The sequence below is a fragment of the Penicillium odoratum genome (genome assembly GCF_028828045.1).
Source record: "Penicillium odoratum strain IBT 22623 chromosome Unknown utg000005l_segment0_segment0, whole genome shotgun sequence".
NCBI lineage: Eukaryota > Fungi > Ascomycota > Eurotiomycetes > Eurotiales > Aspergillaceae > Penicillium > Penicillium odoratum.
This window is the reverse complement of record NW_026643147.1, coordinates 321,974-339,365: the sequence shown is the minus strand read 5'-3', so window position 1 is coordinate 339,365 and position 17,392 is coordinate 321,974. Positions and strand designations below refer to the sequence as shown.

Sequence of the window (17,392 nt, the reverse complement as noted above, 5' to 3'; positions counted from 1 at the left end):
ATATGGAAAGGGGATTCCGCAATTGAAAACACAGCGACATGATGCAAAAAAACCAGCATCCTACCGGGATGATTGATGGGAAGGCAACTATTTTTAATGATCATGATGCATGAAGCCAATGCCATTATGAGATAGCTGAGTACGCACCTATATTATGGAATTATGGATGTTACATGTTCATGCATGATAGTCAGCCAGAATCAGATCAGATAATTTCTCTGCCATCCCATATAGCAACGCAGACGTATGTGCGGAAACCTGAGTAGGTAAAATAGAAGCATCAATCACGCGAAGATTCAAGACACCATACACACGACCAGAATGGTCTACAACTCCGCCCAGATGCTTGGCCATCATTGCACAAGTCCCAATAGCGTGGTAATTTGGCCCGAAGTTTTGAGTGTTATGGGAAACCCAATCATCTAGAGTGGCGTTTTGAGGCACTGCCGACCCAGGGAAGATCTCTTCACGAATGTAATGCTGCATTGATTCGTCCTGTGTGATATTTCGGGCCAATAGAGAGGCAGCTGCCTGCGCATATCGGTCCAGGTCATTCTCCATGTATCGTAGGTTTCGAGTAGCCTGCCAAAGGTATGGATCCTTATTCTTAATATGCACATATCCCCTGCTGAAAGGGAGAAGAACCCAGCTACTGAAGCCAATGTTTGTAGAGCTTGTGTCGATAAAGAGCTCTGCATATGCGACATGATGGTCTAAGATCCAGTCTCGATAAAGTTCCATTTGTGCTTTTAGCGCTGTGACATTCCCGAACCCGCCATTAGATACGGCATCTTGCGCCCATTGATCTAGCTGAGAATCCAGTAGTCCACGAGCGGTTTTGCGAGTGGAGCCGGTGAATAATTCTTTCCAGCTCGCGAGATATATCGCCTGACCTTGGCCGGCACCATTCGGGTGAATGCTCCTCGAGAGGTAAGTAGTTGTTTGATCCTGAAGGTTTTGTCCGACGGGAAGCTCAACGATATTTGGAACACCAACCGCGTCTAAGACGGACTGGAGTCCTATCCCGGAATATTCCAGTATCAACGGGCTAACGAGGGCTCCAGCAGCCAGTAGGGTATCATGCCTGGCATAGACCTCAAATTTCTCTCCGTCAGTTCCGAATTCCACTCCTTTCGCAGCTAGAGGCGAGTGACTTGTATCGATCAGCACTCTTCCAACACGGTAACCCACGAGGATGGATAGATTTGGCCGATCCATGATAGGGAGGAGGATGTCACGCGCGGCATCGGAGCGAGTCTGATTTTCGTGGATTGTGTTGAGCAGCATTGAAATGCCGCGAGGATTACCGCAGTTTAGGTCTTTGCGCGTTGGAACACCCCGTCCAGCGAGCATCTTCATCACGGAGCGAATCATTGGTGAGTATCGAACACCGGTATCCCGCGCACCAACATGGATCGCTCCATTCGTTCCATGGCATTGAGGATCGAAAAAATGACCCGCTTCGATTTGTTCATTTGTGGGAGGACGGGCACGTTCAGATTTGTGAATGTATGAGGAGAGGGTTTGCCAGTTCCAGCCTTTATTCCCAAGATGAGATTCCCAGGAATCGATCTGAATTTTGGCTGGGCTAGTGTAAGATGCGCCGTTGATTAAGGTTGATCCCCCGAGACCGTTACCGGAGTGGATGGTTAATGGCCGACCATTGATATCGAGTGATGAGGTTTGGAAGCCGTGATCCAGTGTGCTGCCAAAAGCTTGACCGAAGTTGGTGACATTTTCGATGATTGGGCGGTAAGATTGTAAGAAGCCACTTTCAATTACCAGCACGCTGATCTTCTTCTTTTGTGTTAATCGTGCCGCTGCTATGAGGCCTGTGAGACCGCCACCTGCAATTATGTAGTCGTAATTTTTACTGGATGCCTTTCTGGGGTCGGTGATGATGGTTGCTGAAACAGAAAGTATAGAAGTAAGCAGGGTTAGATAGAGAGTGATATTCATTCTGTCGACAATACAACGGACAATGGCAGCTTTGCCTACATATAGAATGAAGATAATAGGATGGTCCTTTGAGCCCTATATAGCGGTGTACGGCTATGCCTAAGCGCTCTAGTCCTGGTTGCCTTGTCACTACCAGGTATTTGTGTCTTGGACAACGGAATGCCGGAACTCAATTGTACATATATTTTCTTTTCAGTACATGAATTACCATCATTCTAGTGTTGCATACATATGTAGTAGGTCGATCCGTAATCTTCCATGTGATGGCTATTTCATGGAAGAGGACAAAGAAAGTACAGGGAAGTTAAGACAGATCCAAGGTAACACGAACAAGATGCACCGAAACCAGCTCTGTCAGCCAGGCTGACAGGTATTGAGATTGCTCACTAGATGCGGGATCGAAGTTTTCCCACTGTATCTTGCAAGACGTAATCATGGCGCTTGGTCTTACTGCGCACGCGCTCACCGTCCTCGGGGGTAATATACCTAGCTTCGACGGCAGGATTATATCCTATGCCAGAGACCTGCTGAACCTCCTCATCGGAAACCTTTTTATTGGTCTGACCGTCTGCTCTCTTGTAAATAGTAACAACTACCGCCCCTCCTAGTCCCAGGTTATGCTGCAACGCAACATTCGTGTTCGAAACGAGGCGGTTATTGGCCCATCCCCGAAGCTGCCAGGTAAGCTCAGCACATTGTGCCAATCCTGTTGCGCCAAGTGGATGTCCCTTAGAGATCAACCCTCCCGAGGGGTTTATAATAGGACCACGCCCGCCGTAGGTAATGTCACCCCGACGAACCATCTCATGTGCTTTTCCAGGCTGCGAAAAACCCAGTGCGTCAAGGAGCAGAAGTTCGTTCGTTGAGAAGCAGTCGTGGAGTTCGCATACTTTGATATCCTTAGTTTCGACGCGAGCTTCCTTCATTGCCAGCAGAGCCGCCTGGCGGGACATGTTAAATCCGACTAAATCGATTGCGCTTCGAGAATAGACCTCTGGTCCATCGGTCAGCAGCTGCTGACCCGCCATGAGAATTGCCTGAGATTTGAGCTGTGGGCGGGCGTCCAAAAAACGCTGCGATACGATTACCGCAGCTCCGGCACCATCGCTCGTCGGGGAACACTGGAGCTTTGTGAGAGGGCCATGGACGGGGTCAGAGTTCAGAATCTCATCCAACGAATAAGCCTTTCGGAATTGCGCGTAGGGATTTCGCTGGGAGTGTTCATGAGAGATACGTGCTATCTCTGCAAAGTCCTCAGCCACAGCACCGAACCTGTGTTTAGTCAGTGGAAGCATTCCCAGCGTCTTGGGGAATGTTACTTTTGCATGTATTCCTGCCCGGCATTTCCAAAATATTGCGCATTTCGCGGCGACCCGTGTTTTCCATGCGTATCTTCCATCATCGTGGTAGATGGACCCAAGGGGCTGGGTCGGTCATCCCACACACTTTTAATGGAGCCTGGACGCATTTGCTCAAATCCAATCACCAGGATGCAGTCCGCAAGACCTCCTCTGACCATATTGCGTGCCAAGTGCAGGCCCGTGGAACCCGTCGCACACGCATTGTTAGTGTTGTATATGGGAATACCGGTCATTCCGAATTGATAAAAGATTCTCTGAGATGAGGTTGTATCGCCATAACAGTAGCATCCGATGCCGGTCTGCACGTCGTCGTAATTGATTTTGGCGTCGATCATTGCCTTGACACCCGCTTCATAACCCAGTTCGGGATATTCGCGGGTGCGACGTGGCTTGAGAAATTGGGTCAAGCCCACGCCTAGTACGTATGCTTCGCTTGGACTGGATGTCATATTGTGCTTGGAGAAGATGTTGATCGGGGATGATCCTGGTGTAAAATGTGAAAAGGTGTAGCCGAGAGGTCCGAGGTACAAGCAAAACCCCCTCACTTAACAGCCGACTTGTCAACTTCAATCTTCGCACAAAACTCGAGTCAAATAGCCTATAAGCGCGATTTCATGTCTGATGCTAGTCTCGGTTATGTCCATGCGACTTGAATGGGATCTTACTGTTTCACTTGCCGGTTTCACTTGCCCCACTATCAGCTTCCGCCAGACTTTCAATTGTCCATCCCAGTACTTGGATATTCCTTCTCATCTGAAAAGTGTTTTGTCGTTTGAAAGATTACATTTATCAACATTGGTCAGCTGTCACAGTCAATTGAACCAGGAATTCTAAAATGTTCCAAGTCAAAGGTCTCATTCCTCGTCGGAGTGAAACCTGCATTTTCCCATCAAGCCATGATTTCTCATTCAAATGTGGGAATGGTACTTTAGGCACCAGTTTGCCCTGAAACTCATAGAGTGATTCCCAGTCACCTCCAACTTTAGACTCTAGCAACCGGTTTCTGGGGCTGAGCATTCGCACAAGCTCATCGTGGGCTCGGTATCGAGCTGAGATAACGTCCCAAACCCCTGAGAATTGAAGGCCACCAACACGCAGTATCTATAGTTTTTGTTTTCGAATATGTTCTACTACACAGAAACAGACGATAAGAGAATAAAGCATACAAGGACGGCGGTCTATAGGGGAACTATGAGTCACATTCATAACCCTACCTAATATCTCACCATAGAGATTACCACGAGATAATCCGCAATACTATGGTATCCAAGGGCACATAACCGACATAACTAGCAATACAAGCTGCTTCAGCGAGGTTCAATATGCTCTTACAGCCGTTGTCAACTCTGGAAGAGTCCCTCTCGGTAGCTGATATTAAAGTACAAAAAATTTCTCTCTCTCTCTCTCTCTTACTCTCTCTCGCGACTTTCTTATTCACTTCACCAGTCATCGTCCCAGTACATTCTTGATTTCTATACCCTCCTTCTTTCCCTACTATTCTTACTTACTACCCCAACCTTCTTTCCCCAACGTTGCTCTTCACTTCAGTCTCTCTTTTCCTCGACGTTCTTCTTGACTTATACCAACCTGCTTTCACGAAGATCTTCTTCACTTGGCTTTCTTTCCTCGACGTTCTTCTTCACTTATACCAACGCGCTTTTATATATCTCGACTCGAATCACAGACATCCATTTGAGCACAAGCTTTTCTTCCTGGTCAGTGCCGGAGAAGTAATTATTTACCATCTCTCTAACTTCTGAATCACATACAGCCAGGTCCATGTCGCAAGTTTCAAATCTTCACTTGTGACGTTCCAATTCGAAATGCGTGAAATTCTTTTTCTCACACCCGCGTCGCCGGAGATCCAGAATGCTCTATTTGGGAACTGATGGTTATCTTGGCGATTACGATCGTCGTTTCTGGAGGGACGCTAATTTGGATTTGGTCCACAGTGGACGGAATTTTTTACCCACGTGCCAATCCAATTGGGGTCCCAGGCACAACTTCGGTACCTGCTGTTATTCCCCGTGACCGAACTCCGACACTATCACCATCTCCTTCCGGTTCTTCTCTACCGACAATGTTCCCTTGTGGCAACTGATGGCATTGTTGGTGATTACGATCGTCTTCGCTAGAGAAGCCCTAATCTGCATATGGTATACGGTGGACATGTTTGAGAACTCTTCCGCGTCATAGCCATGTCCTCTCTATTTTCTGGCACCGTTGAAAGTTGTCCTCGACTCGTCGCAATGTCGAACCCAGACTCCGCTATCATTGAACCCTCTTCGTCAATGGCGAATCTCCCTCTTGGAAATGTTATGCAAGCTTTACAAATTTCAAAGAACTGCAGATAGAGACCTCGAACATCCTAAAGATACTCCAAGATAAAGAAGAAAATGGAAACCAGTACCTTATTCTACTCGGACTCTCTAAGCGTGGCATCGAAAGACTCGAGGATCAAGGCTCATCCAGCTTAGATTATCGCTTTCAAGAGGAGGGAATTATTAGACTTATTAAAGTAGTCCCATCGTATATACATAGCGCTACTACTGATTAAATATCCATTGATTTGTTGCTATTTCCTACAATGATCAGGTCACCTTGTCACATCCTCGTTAGTCGACTCCCCCGCACTCCAATCCACTCTCCACATTCCCCGCATCCGAGCCGGGCTTTCGGTCTTATGATTGTCACAATGGGAGTTGAGTCAAACAAACGCTAAACTACCAACTTATGGCTTGCTTCACGATGGCAAGCATACTGAGAAGAGTAAGTTGGTGACAGGCGACCAACTCCCCAAACCTTTGCGCTCAACGCTCATAATCTACAGATAACAGGCCGACGATCGATCAATCTTTCAATTCCTTCGACATATCACTTGCAGTCCTTGCGATCATTCCATGCACGCGCTACTGAGTTTCTTCAGAGCCAAGACCCGAACTTATCGGAATCTCAGCGAACAGTTCGAGAATCGATTGCAAAGGTTTGTTCCGATTTCCCAGATGAGTACTGGGCCCGAGTCGATCAGTCGCGTGCTTTTCCGACAGATTTCTGTGACGCGATCGCACAACAAGGCTGGCTAGGGATTTGTCTACCCCAGAAGTACGGTGGATCGGCGTTAGGAATTTCTGAGGCAGCAGTGATGATGCAAACGATTTCAGAATCGGGAGCTGGAATGACAGGATCTTCTTCCATACACATGAATATCTTTGGCCTGGAGCCCGTCGCCAAATTTGGAACCGATGAACAGAGGGAGAGGTGGTTGAGACCGCTGATCTGCGGGCGTGAACGCGCATGCTTTGGGGTGACGGAGCCTAACACTGGTCTTGATACATTGAAACTTCAAGCTACCGCGCGTCGGACTGGTGACGAGTATGTTCTATCAGGACAAAAAATTTGGATCTCAACTGCGCAGAGAGCGGACAAGATATTGATTCTTGTGCGGACAACGCCGCGTGATCAAGTTCGAAAGCTCTCCCAGGGATTATCACTCTTCTACACGGATTTACAGGTTCCTCAGGTTGAGATTACCGAGATCCCTAAAATGGGACGGGCTGCTGTTGATACCAACACCTTGTTCTTCGATGACTGGCGGGTACCGGTATGTGATCGTGTCGGGGCGGAAGATGAAGGGTTCCAAATGATCATGCATGGAATGAATGCTGAGCGCATCTTGATCGGCGCCGAGGCTCTTGGGCTCGGGTTTGCGGCATTACGCCGTGCTGCTCTATACGCTACAGAGCGGGAGGTTTTCGATCGTCCAATTGGTCAAAATCAAGGTATTCAGCATCCCTTGGCGGATAGCTGGATGAAGCTGGAGGCGGCACGGATGATGATTTACCAGGCTGCTCTTCTATATGATCAAGGGTACACAGGTGGCGAGTATGCAAATGCTGGAAAATATCTCGCAGCAGAGGCTGCCTTTGAAGCCTGCGAAAGGGCTATTCTAGCTCATGGGGGAATGGGATACGCTAAGGAATATCACGTTGAGCGCTATCTCCGGGAGGTCTTTATTCCTCGTATTGCTCCTGTGAGCCGAGAGATGATTTTGAATTACATTGGAGAGCGAGTCCTCGGTCTGCCCAAGTCATATTGAGCTTTTTTAGGAATACCAGTCAAAAATCTATCGAAAAAGACTCAGTCGGTAAATTTCGGAGTTCATAATTGATATACCGCGGCTGAGCATGAAACGTGGAGTCGGCGACTTGGTTATGCGGGGTTCCGTTATACTCCGACTGCTAACAAGATGGAACCTTCGAACTTCTTCAACTGTCACCTTGAAAGCGTATCTTGATCCATATTTTATCATGATGATCAGACGAACTGTCGGTTTTATTAATCGACTTCCGCAAACAGGGTCTGCATATAGACAATGGGGAGCTCGCAGGAATCATACTACTGAATCTCCTCCATTAGATGGCGTGAAGATTATTGACCTAACGCGAGTTCTGGCAGTAAATATTCCAAATACCTTCCAACTGCTATCTTTTTAACATTATCAAGGGCCCTTTCTGTACGCAGATTCTTGCTGATTATGGTGCCGACGTCTTGAAGATCGAAAATCCTAAAGGTGGAGTAAGTAAACCCAACTTGTGACTTTATTTTTATGTCTGACGTACGCAGGATGACACTCGCCTGTGGCGTACAGAAGCAGAAAAGAAAATCTGGAAATCAGAAGAAAATGATATTTCAGCATACTTTTGCACTATTAATAGGAATAAACGGTCCCTCACCTTGAATTTGAAGGAGGAGCAGGGGCGAGATATTTTGTTCCGACTGGTTAAAAGCGCCGATGTAGTGTGAGTGCTTTGGAGATTCGCTTCACATAACAAAAGTTGACAAGTCTAGTGTGGACAACTTCATACCAGGAAAGATGGATGAGCTCGGAATCGGCTACTCGGCACTTTGCAAGGTCAACCCGTCAATTATTCACGCAAGTGTCTCTGGTCAGTCAACAGAACCTTTGAATTAATCACTCCTAACTCTCACAGGTTACGGTGCGAGTGGACCGTATGCTCAACGTGCCGGTTATGATGCCATCGCTGCAGCTGAGGCGGGCTTGCTACATATCACCGGGGAGAGGGATGGTCCCCCCACACGCCCTGGCCTGGGCCTGACAGACATGAGCACTGGATTGTTTCTACACGGAGCCATCCTTACAGCCCTATTCTCTCGTCAGAAAACTGGCAAAGGTCAAAAGATTGACGCCTCCCTGTTCGAAAGCCAGGTGGCCTTGCTGGCAAACGTCGCCATGTCGTGGCTGAATGTCGGAGAGGTCGCTCAGCGTTGGGGAACCGCACATCCCAGCATAGTGCCTTATCAGGCTTTCAAAACCAAAGACTCCTATCTGGTACTGGGAGCGACCAATAACCGACAATTTCAGTTACTGTGTAAGTTAATTGACCGGTCGGACTTGGGGCAAGATCCCTCTTTTACAGACAATCGTGCTCGAGTGAAGAACCGAAATGAACTCACTGAAGTTCTTGAGAAGATTATGCTGAGCAAGTCTACCGATGAATGGATGGCAAAGTTAGAAGGAAGTGGAATGCCTTATGGTCCGATCAATACCATTGACCGCGTATTCTCACATCCACAGACAGCGGCAAGACATATGGTACACAGTATACCTTATGATCCTGCAGTATGTGGAAGTCTTAAAGTTCTGGGTCAGTGTGAATTAATCTTGTCTTTGGTCAATACTGACGCCAGGTTAGCAAACCCGGTTAAATTCAGTGAGACATCGCCACGCATTCGCCTGACACCACCTAGACTTGGTGAACACACTGAGGGGACATTGAAAGAGCTAGGTTTTTCAAAGAAAGAACAACAAGAAATGATGAAAAGGGGTGTATTGTGAAGAAAATCATATCCCGGGCACTTAAAGATGTGGAGAATGTGCTAAGTAAACAAAATTAATTGAACGTCGCTACGGCAGAAGTGTACTAGAGACTTTCCGCCACTCGAAAGGCGCAGCGCCTACCCTGTAGGTCATATAAAAAATGTCCTACTATATACTCTACTTAGTCTCTTACTTAATCTGCTATCCAGTCTTCTACTCAGTCTCCCACTCAGTTTCCCACCCATTATTCTATCTTCTATATTATAGAGGGAAAGAATTAAGAGCAAAGATGAATGAAATGATAGGGTTTCGAGCGTATGTCCAAAATGTCCGCAGTGTACCCAAGTAAAAGAAGGTTAGATAGAATGTCAGAATGTAAATTCAACTATAGACTGCCCAGGTTGTTGTAATGTGAAGCCTTGACGACTCTTCATTTAATCTTGAAGAACCTTCGCAATTGTCTGGGTAGCCTGAAGCAGTTCTTCCTCTCGCATAGGTCTTCCAACAACCTGGATACAGCAAGGAGCACCTTCAACTGCATCTGGTGAGACTGGGGTACAATTAGCGACACGTGGAAATTGAAGGAAGAGACCAGTTGATAAACTCACAGGGGGGCCTGTATTCAACGTCTCGAGTAAATGTTGCATCGGCTGTCTGGTTTGCTTTGCCGAACGGAATGATACATGCGGGATACTATGTTATACCCCAAGTAAGTTTGATGTACTCGTCAATTGGGTCTTTACTTACGTCCATGACATTCCACAGAACCGTATACAGAGGGAACCCATATAGATCGTGGGCTTGAGCGGTTCCTTGATAGCCTGGCATGATGATTGCGTCGATATTTTGCTTTGTGATCAGAGCGCGAAATTCATCTTTCAAGTTATTTCGCTGCTCGTTCAAGTCATACAGGCCTTCAAGAGTCAGAGGTGCATACTCGTATGGCATGTATTCGTGGGGGAGATTAGTTGAAGACAGTGCCGGGATGGTGGGCTCTCCACTTTTAGCGATATGTTGGAACGCGGTTTGAGCTGGGTCCATGGCAAACATGCGGAATGCCAATGCACATGCATCTCGGATAGATGAGGTAGACAGCGGAACAATCTCATGTCCGGCTTGTTTCAATCGTTCCGTCGCCTGGGTCAGAGTCCGCAGAACGGGTGGATGAAGCAGGAAATGGGGATCCTCTTGAATCAGACCCAGCCGAAGTGTCGATTTGGCCGTCACAGTACGCCATGGGGCGAAGTTTACAGATGCATCGACCTGCCAAGGGTCTTCATTGGTCATGACCCGCATAAGCAGCTCCAGGTCCCGAACAGAGGTTGCCAATGGACCAGCACATGGTTTGATTCCCATTAGACCGCCTCGCGAAGTTCCAGTCTGTCCACCGTAGGGAATGCGATCAGAGGTAGGCTTGAGAGCAAAAGTGCCGTTGCAAATAGCGGGAATTCGGATTGAACCGGCTATGTCAGTGCCAATGCCCAATAACGATCCTCGCATCGCGATCAAAGCACCTTCACCACCGGATGATCCACCAGCTGTGAGGCTCAGGCGATGCGGATTGAGAGTTCGGCCAAAAACGTAGTTGTGCGAGTCAGCAGCCTGTCATTATGAGTGAGCATTAGTTAAGAATACAATCATATCTGAACCGAGACGTACCATCATGGTTTGTGGGATATTTGTTTTCACGTACGGAATGGCTCCCAGCTTTGTTAGAATCTGGACAGTACCCGAGCTGTACTTCAGAGGGCCATGTTCAATGAATGCTGTGAAACCAATGGTCGAAGGAATTCCCTCAATGTTAAAGCAATCCTAATCACCGAATTAGCTAGGTGATTAAATAATTATGGGAAACCTTTCATTACCTTGAAACTAATCGGTAGGCCATGGAGTGGCCCGATTGGTTTTCCAGTGCTCTGTAGGTGCTCATCCAACTCTTTTGCACGCTGCAGAGCTTGATCAAAAAAAGTCTCTGTAAGACAGTGTGTCTAAATGACATGATCAGCTATTGAAGTGTCCACAGGCATATCTACCAAGGCCGTGAGACATACCACCTGCTGCGCAATAGCTGCACGAATACAGAACGCCTCGGTGACTTCATAAGCGGATAGCTTCTGACTATGAAGCAGTTCTAGAAGAGCTGTCGCATCATAATTCTCGGTGATCTCGAGCTGTTTCGGCGACAGGATGCCACAGCGACGTGGAACATCGATGACGTTGGTGTTAGCTGTCTCCGAAATGTTGGTATACTCAGAAGACAGACACCAGGCAGCCGGGATTTTAGCAGCAGCTTCATCTTGCTTCTTCTGAACCAAAGTCTGCCAAGATTCAATAGTCATGATTGTCAAAATTCTTGATCTTGAGGGGATTTTGAGGGAATGAAATGATATTTGGATGGATTATGGGCAAAGAGGGGTATTTATGCAAGAAGATTCCCAATCACAAGCCTTATGAGATTAGTCAGTAGATTTCAGAGCAAACAACCTTGTTGGACGTTCCCTGTTGATGTATCATTTCGTAGTTGCTGATTGCACGAATCTCACCCAATTACAGAGAATAGCGCGGTCCCACCCCACACCCCCACCAAGACCTCATCCATACATGGATTAATATCAGTTTCACCACTTTGCTGTAGAGCCTTTCTCAACCCCTTGTCTTAAACAAGTCCGTTTCCGACCTCGTTCAGTTTCAAGTATTGAATCATATTGAAAGACATTATTACGTGATGTGCTAGATATGTATACCTAGACGGGGACGAAATTTGTCAAGATAAATTTGAAAAACAGACGCGAAAAGGCAAGAAATTCAACATTTGAATAAAAAGCAGAGCAAAGAGTGGGCAAAAATGTTATGGTCAAATTATGGTCGTCTCCCGCAACGAAATAAAAAACAAAGCAAGGTGAAAACAGCTGTATCTATCAAGCCACGTAGACTCAATTAATCGGCATTGCCAGCGAAGGAATGGAAAGTTCGGAAAGCCTGTAACGAGCCAGACGTATGTGAAAGACAATGTTGCCTTTAATATATGCATCCACCACTTCTAACAAGTCACCGTTGGCTTCAAGTGTTGATTTCACTTTCCTGATATAATCCTGGACGTCCCCGGCAATCTTGTGCAACACGCTTAGCGCGGTATCCTGTTGCGCCATGGCTTGAAGGTACACATAGTTGTTCCTTTCAACTCCCACGATAGACTCCTTGTAAAAGGACAACAAATCATTGATGCCATTAGTGAACTCCACAAGGTCTGGCAAAGCTTGGATAAAAGGCGTCAATGAATCCAAATTGTAAATATGCTTATGCAAAATGAAAAACACGTAAGCCTCAGGAATGCCAGTCATCAGTCGCAAGTAATGAGGAAACATAGAAGCTGTCTTCAAGGCCTCGAACTTCCCCGTCGTGTGATGTTCCAAGACACAAGCCCCCATATAATTAATTGAGGTTGTAATGATCTTATCGGAACAAAAAGGTTCGTAATGCTCATCCAATGAAGACAAAAGTCTGCTTAAGGCCTCGAGAAACTTTACTTGTGGTTTCCTAGCCACCATGTTGAGCCGAAAGTTTTGAACTTCCTGGAGGTGTTCGCCACAGAAATCATCGACAGCGACACAGAGAGCAGTATATATGCCAATAGCAACTCTGGTTTCTCTCTTGTGTGTTGGATAAAACCACTCTGCTGCCCCGGCACCAACATTTGAGCACGCTTTTGCTCTCTTTTCGGTGAGCTCAGTGTTGAGACAATGGCGTGCGATCTCCTCCTCCACGGACGGGTCAATCTCAGGAAGATCGTTCTGATAGGGAATTGCCGCAAAGAATTCGGTCAACAGTTCTTCGTATTCAGATCTGGTGACCTGGCCGGCTTGTTGTATTAACTCATCACCCGTAATATTTATCATCTTAGATTGGAATTTGAAGTGGAGAAAACAAAAAAGATTGGAAAAGACACTTGGGTGTAGGAACCGATAGTCCAAATATTTAACATTGGATCGCCTGGAGTCTTGGGATCGGGCTTATACATGTAGTATTTTGCAGTAAAGCAGTATTCTCATCCTGTCTAGAATTATATCCATCCCTAGGGGCATAATTCCTATGAACCGGATACTCTCTCTCACCTCTTTCTCCGTCTTACAGCCGATACAAATCTGTGTTTTTGGTGCCCATCCTATATTTATAGTCTTTCCTCTTTTGGAAACTTGCAGCGCCAAGACGGCTGATATCTATTTCTCACGCAAGCAATCTTCAAAGCGGCTTTTTCGGCTATCAATAAATTATCACAAGCCCAACTTATTGACTTCTATCTGCAGTTTGATCTCCATTATACTATCCCTGCTAGCTATGACAAGACGTATGCTTGTTAATTTTGGTGACAGTGTACCGACTTCACCCAATCAAATAACTCACTAACTCAGAACTCTATGACCATCTCTCAGACCATGGCAAAACATAAGGTCTATAAGAGTCAAAAATTCGACCCACTTTTTCAAATCAAGGATCCCGGCTCGGCCCGAGGATTCAGAAAGAATCTTTGACACAACCAGACTATAATTATTCTCCGACTAGACTCAGGATACTACGAGAAGACAAGGATATGCACGTGCTCGGAACATTGGGTGGAGAAGGACACATGTCAAATCCTTTACAATCAACAGAGGACGCTATTCAAACCATATTCACCATCTTTATTTCAGGGGGTCTGCTTCGAATACTCAAGTTCAAATTCTGATTGAAATTTTCCTCCATAGTATCCCTCTTATGCTGTTGACCTGTTAGACCCTCATTAAAAAGCATGAATATGTAAAATTTAATCAACCAAAAGACTTGAACCTGTCGGAATGCACGGTATCATGTGTCCTGATGCAGCGCCTCTCTCTATTTAGTCCTATTTAAGTCTGACCTAACCACTCATAACATTGATTCACATACTTTCTATATGCTCATACTTTTGCCGAGAATACCCTGTTGAGTTTCAGCGGCTTTCAGAACGGATATCCATCAATTTTACATTAATCCATTCAACTATAATGAATAGACCACCCCAGAGACAATCATACTATTACAACAGTAGGCTTCGCAAAAGATGGGGCTTGTACTGAAGGCGTACTAATGAACCAAGTGGCGGAACTATTACGTGGCCTCATGCAGTAGCGCTAACTTGATAAGGCATTCAAATGCTCTAAAGCTAAAGAGGATAAGCAGAATGGAGATACTAATATAACTCTTAATTTGATTTATTTTAATTCTTCATCAATGTAAGAGAAATGGGCCATAAATTCTAACAGTATTTCGAATGTGCCGGACATATAAAGTGCAGCGTACATTAGCTTTCTCATGTGCTACGTCGACTAAGCTGCTATATTCAAAAGCCTGAGAAACCTAGCGTATGTGGAGAATAGAGCAGGGAATTGCAGTCTTTGGGGTCTAACACCTTTTGTTGAGATAAATACTAACTACTAACTTAAGGCATATTTCACATTGGCAAACCCGCTCAGCCGGTCACTACTCTGTAGGTAGTTGGAGACAAGGGTATAGATAAAATGTCACATCATTTTCTTTGATGATGCAAATATGGGTTCCTTCAAGCCTTTTTGATTCTTATAACCATAGTCACTTTGAACTTGGGGCTTAGCTCCTAGACCTTAAACCACACACACCGGTTTAATTATCTGTTAGCAGATCGAAAATAAGGTAATAATACTCTTGAAGTTCATTGAAATCGCTATCCGTGAATGAAGTTGATAAATCACAGCGAGTATCCAAAGTAGATTCCAGTCATCAAGTCAATTGCGAAGAATACCCGACGTCCAATATGATGCCCAAACAATGCACAGAAATAAACACACAATGCTACTGAACAAACACATCTAGCCGGATGGAAATCCAGCAACCATGTTTGCGTACTTGGAACCGTTGTAGCTGAGCTGGTTCTGGCTCTGGTCCAGAGCGGCGACACCTCCAAACGCGGTAACGACCTGAGATTATTTTAGTAAATATTTGCCAATATAGATGATATAATTTAGACATACCGTTGTAATCAGGCTGTCAGTGCCGTTCTTATCGGCGCTACTCTCCCACCACATACCACCACCCAGACCCTTTTTCATAATGTACTGGGCCTTCAGTTGAGCGATCGCAGGGGTATCGTAACTGATAAGCGTACGAGCAGAGGAGTCATAGCTGTAGCTCGCAACAGGCTGATCTAGTTCGTAAACTGTCGCGCCAGTCTGAGGCAACGCCTTGTAGTCCCAAACCCCATCTTCCCAGCTACCACTGCCGACGCCACTGAAGCTTTGACCCAGTCCGTCTGTGTTTGTGAAGGATCGCCCGTAAAGTGGCATGCCCATGACAATCTTGTTTGCAGCGACTCCGTTGGCGGTGTAGTAAGTGATAGCCTGATCTGTGTTGAATGGTGTGCTTGCGGGGTTGTCAGTGGAAGCGTAGACATTTGCGTCATCGCCAGCAATTGTATCCCAGCTGCCAGAGTAGTCGTATGCCATGAGGTTCCAGAAGTCAAGGTACTGGTCCATCTGAGCTAGAAGAAGTGGCTCATAGTTGGTGGGACCTGTGTATGTTAGGTCAAGTCTTTTCAGTGAATATCATATAGATTGCACTAACCAGCCGGAGAAGCGACAGTCAATAACAGATGATGACCGGGAGCGTATTTTGTACTATAGGTATCCAGACCCTGAATTATGTTAGCTAAATCTGTCTCTGATCATTATAAAGAAGAGATCATACCGAGCGCACGACCTCAAGCAACGATACCATATTAGCAGCTTGCGATGCATTGGAGGGATACTATTGAAGGATATCAGTATCATGTATTCTTTGCATGCATAGGAAGCATGGTAATAATTATATACCTCCCAATCGATATCTAAGCCATCAAAGCCTAGATCTTGCACAAGCTGTACAGCGGATGAAGCAAAGAGAGCCCTTCCAGCATCGGTAGCGAGTGGTCCAGCAAAGTTAGCGGAATAAGTCCAGCCACCAATTGACAGAAGCACCTTCAATTTCCTGTTCGCTTTCTTGAGCAAGTAAAGTTGTTTGACGCAGCCGTAGACATTGGTGCCGACATCGTTCCAGGAATCCGTAGAGTAATGTTTGTCAGTATCCGCATAGGTATCTGACAGATAGACCTCTCCTGTATCCGAGTGGACATTTGCAAATGCATACAGGACGTGGGTGAGCTTGTCAGCTGGGAGGCTTTGAGGCTGGTAGTTTCGGCCATAAATAGCCTGGTTTGGGTTATCAATAGACCGAACTAATATGAGATAATAAATCGAAATAGAGGACACTCACCCAGTTCACGTAGTAAGCTACGGAACGATAGCCAGTAGCATCACCGCGAGCTTCCAATTCCTTTTCCAGTGAAGGAATGGCTGCAGCGTTCATAAGCCCTGCCATAGCCAGGATAAAAGAAAGAATAATTTTCATCATGAAGGTAGTGTTGAGGGTTATCGAATAAATGTCTTCGTCGTTCCAGTGACAAATAATGGATCTGGAAAAGGGATGCCCTTAAGTATTTGTATTGGGACAAAAGTGGCAGTCTAACATCCGCTGACCATTTTGTCTTCGGGGAACTGAAATACACCCAGCGCCCGACACTTTCCCTCATACCCGCAGACCCGGACGACACCCTGCAAGGCAACTGCACATGGAAAGTGTCCTTCATAATTTCCGAGGTGTCTATTCCAGGCCGTCTGGGGTGTGATCGATGATGACCGTCAAAGCTCACGATTTTGAAGTTGATCGTTATTGGCGCATGGGCAGGAGCATTGGGGATAATGGGTTAGTTCGTCACAAGAGTTTCAGCAGGGAACTAGGGAGCGCCACATTTTTGATTTGGCGTAGGGGTATTTGGTTTATCTCTATCGATTGGGACGATTGACCCCCGAGGTCTGCCGCCAAAAGCGTGGTCGTTGGAATGTGTAGCAGTGCATGAACAACGTTCTGGACTGGCATGCTATCCTTTGTGTCGGTTCGAAAAGGCTTATGGTTGGAATTGTTGCTGTCCAATCGGCGCCGGGAATTTTCAGGAATGTCGGAGACAAGTGACATTGTCATCTGCGATTGCACATAAATCCCCTCATCAAGATGGATGCCTCGGAGATATGCTTTGCCTTTGGGCGCTTGATAGACCCTCAGAGTTCGTGTGTTGCATCAACTCTGACGACCTGGACTTGCCATGTAATGGTACGCAGATCGTGGGATGTAACTCGGACCACGGTGGTAC

The 17,392-nt window shown here is 46.2% G+C and overlaps 7 protein-coding genes across 7 annotated transcripts; 2 read left to right on the top strand and 5 right to left on the bottom strand.

Moving 5' to 3' along the window:
* Positions 1-177: 177 nt before the first annotated feature.
* Positions 178-1,959, bottom strand: N7520_005648 (GMC family oxidoreductase; the record flags this gene model as incomplete). The annotated part of the gene is made up of 1 exon (XM_057139582.1): positions 178-1,959. The coding sequence occupies one exon, from the start codon at positions 1,957-1,959 to the stop codon at positions 178-180; it is 1,782 nt and encodes a 593-aa protein (XP_056993588.1).
* Positions 1,960-2,345: 386 nt separating this feature from the next.
* N7520_005647 (uncharacterized protein) lies at positions 2,346-3,769 on the bottom strand (the record flags this gene model as incomplete). The annotated part of the gene is made up of 2 exons (XM_057139581.1): positions 2,346-3,231; positions 3,279-3,769. The coding sequence occupies 2 exons, from the start codon at positions 3,767-3,769 to the stop codon at positions 2,346-2,348; spliced, it is 1,377 nt and encodes a 458-aa protein (XP_056993587.1).
* Positions 3,770-6,519: 2,750 nt separating this feature from the next.
* N7520_005646 (acyl-CoA dehydrogenase family protein) lies at positions 6,520-7,416 on the top strand (the record flags this gene model as incomplete). Its single annotated transcript, XM_057139580.1, has 1 exon — positions 6,520-7,416. The coding sequence occupies one exon, from the start codon at positions 6,520-6,522 to the stop codon at positions 7,414-7,416; it is 897 nt and encodes a 298-aa protein (XP_056993586.1).
* A 777-nt stretch (positions 7,417-8,193) lies between these two features.
* N7520_005645 (CaiB/BaiF CoA transferase family protein) lies at positions 8,194-8,954 on the top strand (the record flags this gene model as incomplete). The annotated part of the gene is made up of 4 exons (XM_057139579.1): positions 8,194-8,266; positions 8,312-8,710; positions 8,759-8,860; positions 8,917-8,954. The coding sequence occupies 4 exons, from the start codon at positions 8,194-8,196 to the stop codon at positions 8,952-8,954; spliced, it is 612 nt and encodes a 203-aa protein (XP_056993585.1).
* Positions 8,955-9,593: 639 nt separating this feature from the next.
* Positions 9,594-11,498, bottom strand: N7520_005644 (Amidase; the record flags this gene model as incomplete). Its single annotated transcript, XM_057139578.1, has 6 exons — positions 9,594-9,709; positions 9,768-9,852; positions 9,907-10,761; positions 10,819-10,971; positions 11,025-11,147; positions 11,211-11,498. The coding sequence occupies 6 exons, from the start codon at positions 11,496-11,498 to the stop codon at positions 9,594-9,596; spliced, it is 1,620 nt and encodes a 539-aa protein (XP_056993584.1).
* Positions 11,499-12,092: 594 nt separating this feature from the next.
* N7520_005643 (Terpenoid synthase) lies at positions 12,093-13,055 on the bottom strand (the record flags this gene model as incomplete). The annotated part of the gene is made up of 1 exon (XM_057139577.1): positions 12,093-13,055. The coding sequence occupies one exon, from the start codon at positions 13,053-13,055 to the stop codon at positions 12,093-12,095; it is 963 nt and encodes a 320-aa protein (XP_056993583.1).
* A 1,965-nt stretch (positions 13,056-15,020) lies between these two features.
* Positions 15,021-16,596, bottom strand: N7520_005642 (glycoside hydrolase family 18 protein; the record flags this gene model as incomplete). Its single annotated transcript, XM_057139576.1, has 6 exons — positions 15,021-15,128; positions 15,183-15,718; positions 15,772-15,841; positions 15,895-15,954; positions 16,020-16,394; positions 16,459-16,596. 6 exons carry the CDS (start codon positions 16,594-16,596, stop codon positions 15,021-15,023), a joined length of 1,287 nt encoding a protein of 428 aa, XP_056993582.1.
* Positions 16,597-17,392: the final 796 nt, after the last annotated feature.